We start from the raw sequence: 7,610 nt of genomic DNA on the forward strand, positions 1-7,610 counted from the left end.
GAGAAAATAATTAAAACTACGAGAAAATGTTCGGCTTTTCGAAAATAATTTACATGCAATCATGCAATAAGAAGATAATGACTCAAAGGTCACATCGACAATATTTCAGTGTGTGTGTGTGTGTGTGAGTGTGTGAGTGCGCGTATGCATGCAAGCTTGCCATCGTGGTGATTACAAGTCTCCACCATACAGCTAGAATATTGCGGGTGCGACAAAACAAACAAACAAACAACAAATAAAATCCCCTATCCTACAAAACGTGAGAACTACTACAGGGTAACGAATGATGTTTAGGGTCGATCGATGACCAGACACAAAAACATTTTTTCCCAGTCTTTTGGCCCTTTCCCTCCCTCCCATATCAATGTTTCTTGAACACTTACGAGTACCGATCGCCAAATGTGAAAGCCTGTGTTGTGATATCATTTAGAACTAATTGGAATTTTCTGTTGCCCAATCACAGTAATCCACTGATATAGGTAACACTGTAACGTTACTGTGTTAGGTACCCCGATGTCCTTAAAAAGCTACCAGCTACCATCAGTGCCATTGATTCCTGGCCAGTCATTACAACACGAATATCAGTAAGAAACGCGGTGCAATTCGCTATCTCCTCAAAAGGCCTTGGCAACCAATCGGCCAGCGAAGGCAAACAGCAACAAGACAAAGACGTGGCAACTCATGACAATCAGGTTTTTCTTCCAAGAAAAGTGTCAGTGTAAGATCACTGGGAATAAATCTGCAGGATGATCGGAGAAGTTGTACTCGTAGTTCTATATGTATCATCTGGCGAAGGTGTCGGGAACATTTTTACCCACATGGCGGATGAAGATGACTTTCTGCTTCAAGGATGGTTTGAGAACAATTACCCGACCTCGCGGCAAGAGTGTGCCTTACTGTGCAACAGTGACCAAAACTGTTTCTACTTTTCCCACATTAACGACAACTGTCACTTGTTTACTCATTACGACTCTACTTCAACCACAAAAAGACACGTGCTTGGAATGAAGACCTATGAAAAGAACTGTACGTAAATTGTAATCGTAGTTTTATAACCCATTGGATTTTTTTCTTATTTGACAGACGGATACATGTTTTACAGTAATGTTTCCTCTTTGTGTTTGTTTGCTTTGTTTAACCGTGCACCAGCTAGTGAGTGACATCATGAACATCGATCTGCGATGAGGTGACGTGCTCGAATAAGGACTCCGTTACGCAAATGTATCGTAGCGAAAGGTTGTCGTAACTCCATTACTTTAATATAGACAATCGACAGTCGTGCTGCTAACAAAAAGTTCATGAAACTGCTGTCTGAGCAGCGTTCGTGACCTCGTGACCTTGTCGCCTCAAACGTCAAACATATGTTGCTGATGGTCACTTATAATTCGAATCTTCATGGATGACTTCTCTTTGTGAAAAAAATTGCGATGATTGTCTGTTGAAATCGGATACAAATTCTTGTTAAACATTCTGACTGGTTGATTGGTTTGATGTTTAACGCCGCATTCGGCAATATTCCAGGTCCGTGGCACCGGTCTGTAAATAATCTAATCTGGACCAGACAATCCAGTGATCAAGATCATGAACATCTGTCCACACAATTGGGAGACGATGATATCTGTCTACTACGTCAGCGAGCCTAACCACCCGATTCTGGTTACAACAAGTATTTGTTAAACTAATTCTACGTGTGTTCTTTACAGTTATAAACCTTTGGAAGATGAAGCTATGCGTGAACCTTTGTTAAAGGGATCGGCAGGATTTTCATTACAACGTATAGGTTTTATTTTCCTGCGCATCCCTAGTCATTTACATTGTTTTTAAAACGAATTTTACAAATTTTGAGCGTCAAGTGACACAGACCGATAACCAGGTTTAATAGATGACATTGTGCCAAATTCCCGACTGCACTCAATCGATTTGTATATAGTTTTGGTGATGCAAATGAAACATTAGGTTTTGTCCCTCATCACTTTTGTTTTCAGTATAAACTAAATAAAAAATCTTACCTCTTCCCTGCTGCCAAGGACATACATTCGTCGACCTGTACTTACTCCTTTAAGGAACACATACCAAATAAATACTTAATTCAACCTCTAATGCAAAGATCCGTGAAGATCCGGGGTAGAATTGTTCTTCAGCAACCCATGCTTGTCGTAAAAGGCGACCGACGGGACCGGGTGGTCAGGTTTGCTGACTTAGCTGACACGTCATCGTATCCGAATTCCGTAGATCGATGCTCATTCTGTTGATCACAGGCTTATCTGGTCCAGCTTCGATTGTTTACAAACTGAAAAGAATAACACATGAACTCATTCTTGACATCAGCAAAAACCACCGCAATGAATAAGTACTGATAACCAGTTTATTTAAGGTTGTCCCTCCATGTACATCCGGGTGGGCGACACGTGTCTGCGGTTTTCCGATACAGCGGAGGACAACGACGGCGCCAGGAGTCGATGTTTAGAGGAGAACGCCCATCTGCTGTCTATCGCCACTGACAGCAAATTTGAAATGATCACTAACTTCATTGCCGACAATGGTATGTATCGATTAAAATGGTCGTGTATTTATCGATATGTATTTTGGTTAGCAACGATCTGCTACATGACATCTTTACATGCAAACCAACGTGATTGAGTGAGTGAGTGAGATTTTACGTCTCATTTATCAATATCACGGCGAGTGTCATTAGAACTGGAATCAAACCCGGTCCTTCGGTGTGACGAGCGAACGCTGTAGCCACTACCCCACGGCCTCACTAACCTATGTAAGTCTGAAAGAGTCAGCGAACATTTACAGAAATTATAAGCCTAGTTCTCTTTCTCGTTACTATCGTATATTAGGAATGAAAACGTTGATTAAACCATTCGCAAACGTACCACTTAAATTCCATTCCAAATTTGACGGAATAGCCATGTTAGAACTGATCTTCAGTACCTCATGCTTAAGAGGCGACTATGCTTATCCTAAGAATCGACTAACGGGATCAGGTCGCTGACTTGGTTGACAAATTTTGTCGAATTCCAATTGCAAAGAACGATGCCCAAACTGTTGATTCATGGGTTATCTGGTCCATAGTCGACTATATACAAATCGTCGCTATATATTGCTGAGGGCGACGTTAATATAACAAACAGAGCAAAAGAGCCATTTCTAATTTACGTTTCAGTCGATGTAATAAGCTCACCATCATTTAACTATGCGTACTTGGTGATAATAGTATTTTAGACTGTCACACATATAATCAAATTTACTTAAAATTCACACATATAATTAAATTAACCTTTTGTAAGAATCCGTTACGCGGATTCATACAGTTTGCACATTGGTTTTTAGTTTCATACCTCAATGCAACGAAAGAAACACACAGTCAATCCTTTAAAGAATATAAGACGTAAGTTAAACGCAAGGCCTCTAATATGTTGAATGATCATGGAATATGACCATGTTTGCTCGCAACAACAGTCATACATCGACAAAACAACATTCAATCACTTAAGGAATATTATGCCTTTGTACACAGCTAAATATAAACCGTCTCTGCTAGGCGAGGTCATTTGCATAGATCGATGCTCCTGATGTTGATCACTGGATTGTCTGGTGCAGGTTCGATTACTTACAAACAGCTGCCATATGGTTGGAACATTGCTGATAAAATCTGACGTCATTTTGACATAAATGGGACTGGCTATGGCATGTATCTAGTAATTTAAAAGATTTTGTATATTATCGTAGTAAAAGAGGCTGATCGTTGCGTCGCATCTGTAAGCAAGGGCTAATTCCAATCGTCATGACAAAGATTTTATTTAAGATATTCGTTCTTTTTTAAACAGAGAACAGGTCTAAATATTTCACCACGTGGCAAAAGAACATTTGCAACAAGACTATTTAGTAATTCTGTCGTTATGATTAAAGACTGCTTCTAATCAAAATATGAACTTTTGACAACAACCACAAAGACAAAGAAGAGTTCTTTTGAACAACAGAAAGGCAATTTTGCCGCATTGGTAAATGACTTCATACACAGAAAACCGTAGACTCCAGATGTTTTAGTCATGTCAACCGGGGTAAAACTGCGAAAAGGCCGCAGACAAGTTGCGAAATGTTTCGCAGACTAAATTTGCCATTCCACAATGACTTTTGAACACAATTCTGATTGATCAATCGGAGGTTTCAAACCACTGTGATCACCTTGTAAATAACCAAATAAAATTCTTTAATAATATTACGTAATGTTGATTGGAACATTTTAGTTTGTAAAGATTCACATCTTGTGCAAGCAAATATTGATATGAAACATATCATTTTAATGTTTAAAAACACCCTGTGTTTGAACAAACAAGACGCAGACTTAGTTATCGGCGTTTTTTGATCTATATTGACACTCACCCAACACAGCATATTTTTTAACGATTTTAATAAATCTGTAATAGGTGGGGTTTTAAACTTACAAAATTAACGGTAATTAACGGTATGCTTGTTTACGGAGGTTATAATTCGAAGCAGGTATTTTGCGAGGTTGTAAAACCATTTAGGTATGAGGCGACTAACGGGATCGGGTGGTCAAGCTCGCTGACTTGGTTGACATAGTCATCGTATCGCAATAGCGTATATCGATTCTCACGATGCTGATCACTGGATTATCTGGTTCCCACTCGATTCTTTACAGACCGCCGCCATACAGCTGGAAGTTTGCTGAATGCGGCGCCAACCAACCAACCAACCAACCAAAATAATATTTTATTATGTTTCGTCCGTGGAAGATTCGGCTTAAGATTTGCATATACAAGGAAACATATTTCTTGTTTTACCCTTAATGCGTATTTATCTTACACCTCATGCATTGTTGCAGTGGCTGACGCATTAGCCCGCCGGACACTGGGCGCTACCATAGAGGCAGGACAGTGGGCATGGCCGGATGGGTCCTCCCTGGACACTAACTCCATGTTGTGGTGCCCAGGGGAACCTAGTCATGGAATAGTCTGCATGCAGCTTTTCGAGAACAGGTGCTACAAGGACGGTTCCTGTGGTACACCTCACCATTACATTTGTGAACGAACACTGAATTAATGCACAACGGGCACAATGTGTGAAGCACATTTCTGGTGTCCCCCGCAGTGATATTGCTGGAATAACGCTAAACGCGACTTAAAACTAAACTCCCTCCCTCGCTGAATTGATAGAAACATGAGTTTGAAGGTTCTGGACAATTGAAGAATCGAAAATACTGAGAGAATTGCTGGTGTCAAAAAAAACCCAGGAGAAATAGCACACTGGAAAAGGTGACTTTCAATTACACACTGACACCAGATTCATACGACGGTCCATAACTTGAGATTCTTCGCGGATTCTCGATGTGTTGCATATTTCAACTTGACCTGGAACGTTCAATGAAAGTGTTTGGTTCTCACATTTGTTGTCTCATCCACTACATTAATTTTACATACGTTTGGTTTACACATATTTATTCGTGAAAAACGAACTGATTGGCAAACAAGCTAGAACATTACGTCAATGCCGCTCTAATACAATTTACAAAGGTAAATAGACCAAATATAGCGTACAAACTAATCACACGACAAACCACAAGGTTAATGTGCAATCAAATTATAATTAATGATTTAATCAGTTTCATGATAACAACTGATGAATGTCTTAAACCTAACTATTCTTCAACTATATTTGGTGTAAGACCTATAAGGAGAAGTGATGAAAAGGTAAGATGGCTATGTTATCAAGATCGCATGCATCAAACGGGCAGATGAACCAGTGGCCAATGAAAAGGCTTCGTTACACTTGAGTGTACACTCACCGGCTCTGACTTGGTACGGTATCGCGTCTGCTTCGTTTCGAGGGAGGTAAGTCCAAATACAAAATATTACACTTTTCATTTGCGATTTCACACATAAATTTATTTATTTGTTTGTTTTCTTCATCAGCAATGCATTTTATTATGAATACGTGATAACTGTGTTTGATTATGTTTGATTTTTGGGTTGCAGTTGACCGTTAAATTCAGGTAGCTGGGCATATGGCATTCACGTTTTACAGCCAAGAATAAACAAGTCTTTTCCATTAATTAACAAGGCAAACCAGTCATACACGCATCAAAGAAATAAAGGTCGCTTTCAACAAAATCACAGTATAGAAAAATGTGGACATAACATTCATACTTAATCAACATTTCACAACAATCACCAAAGTCTGACAACAAAAATAGGTCTCATAAATGAAAAAAGAAAGAATAATATACACACTTTCAATATTCTAGATCCATGTCTACATTGTTCGCTTTGATCAGTACTGGCTATATTTTTACCTGAGCTGAAATTTACAATCTGGCAATATTTCAGCGATACTGTGAGTAAAACAGGTAATAGATAATACAGGTATCAGTGACAGATAATATTTGAACAAAAATCCGCCTACAAAGGACATTGAAATAACTAGAATATCACAATTTGAGATGTTAAAACTAGCATTTGACTTCGATTCGATGACTATTTGGGGCAATACAATATATACAAGAACGGGCAATAGATCACCAGCAACTGAAGGTAGATTATCATACTAAGGAGCATGGGGACTTATCCTTTGCTACCCGTGAAGGTCCCGGAGTAGAATAGGATTTATGCTTGTCGTAAGAGGCGACAAACGGGATCGGGTGGTCAGGCTCGCTGACTCGGTTGACACATGTCATCGGTTCCCAATAGCGCAGATCGATGCTCATCTTGTTGATCATTGGACTGTCTGGTCCAGACTCGATTATTTACAGACCGCCGCCATATAGCTGGAATATTGCTGAGTGTGGCGTACGACCAAACTCACTCACTCACTCACTCACTCACTCACTATCCTTTGCTACTTGCATTGACCCGAGATAGATTCGATATTTTTAGGCATCTTGGTTATTTTTACTTAATATCACACTGCCACCTTCTCAACGTTATTCAAAACTTTCACATGTTTCTTTAAACCGCCCATAAGACCTTAAGTAGGTCACGGTACCTTGCGGACCTTAGTACTTCCGGTGACAAACAGCCTCTCATACCTTTTCGAATGGTCTCATGGTTGTCAGCTGACAGAACTTATATTTCTTGCAGGAATAACATAATTCCGATCAAACCATCATCAAATTCGTCAACTATTACGACTGGCAACAGCTGTGACAGCCAAGCATGGTTGTACACTTCGTCCGGTCAGTTCGTCCAGTCTTGAATATACGCTTGTTACTAGAATTAGACTAGGTCCCGGATTTACATGAAGGTATGGTTTAAGTTTTAATGTTTTATGTGCGAAATTGCTTCCCATTAGAAAAACCGTAGCCAATCTACATTTGGTTGAAATAGCAGGTTCCTTTAACTATTCCCATCGATGTGTGCAGACCGGATATTACGTTTATACGTCCTCTATGAAAGCTATGAAGTCACTCAAGTAGATTCTTATCGAATGATAAGTCTAGGATAATAATGCAACAACATCGCGGGGAGGTTATCAAACAAATAACATACAAAACGAAGAGGAAAGGGAGTGTGTATGAACGTCAACTTCCGTATCAAGAGGAACACAACGTTACGGGGCACATCCTTACTCTTTTGTAGCCTAGT

General features: G+C 39.6%; 1 protein-coding gene across 1 annotated transcript; it reads left to right on the forward strand.

Annotated features, from left to right (window-relative positions):
• The first annotated feature begins 746 nt into the window (after positions 1-746).
• Positions 747-6,016, forward strand: LOC137297251 (attractin-like). The gene is made up of 4 exons (XM_067829264.1): positions 747-1,026; positions 2,375-2,566; positions 4,856-5,032; positions 6,006-6,016. Exons 1-4 carry the CDS (start codon positions 747-749, stop codon positions 6,014-6,016), a joined length of 660 nt encoding a protein of 219 aa, XP_067685365.1.
• The last annotated feature ends 1,594 nt before the right edge of the window (positions 6,017-7,610 follow it).

This window comes from Haliotis asinina, chromosome 9 (assembly GCF_037392515.1).
Source record: "Haliotis asinina isolate JCU_RB_2024 chromosome 9, JCU_Hal_asi_v2, whole genome shotgun sequence".
In the NCBI taxonomy this organism is placed as follows: domain Eukaryota; kingdom Metazoa; phylum Mollusca; class Gastropoda; order Lepetellida; family Haliotidae; genus Haliotis; species Haliotis asinina.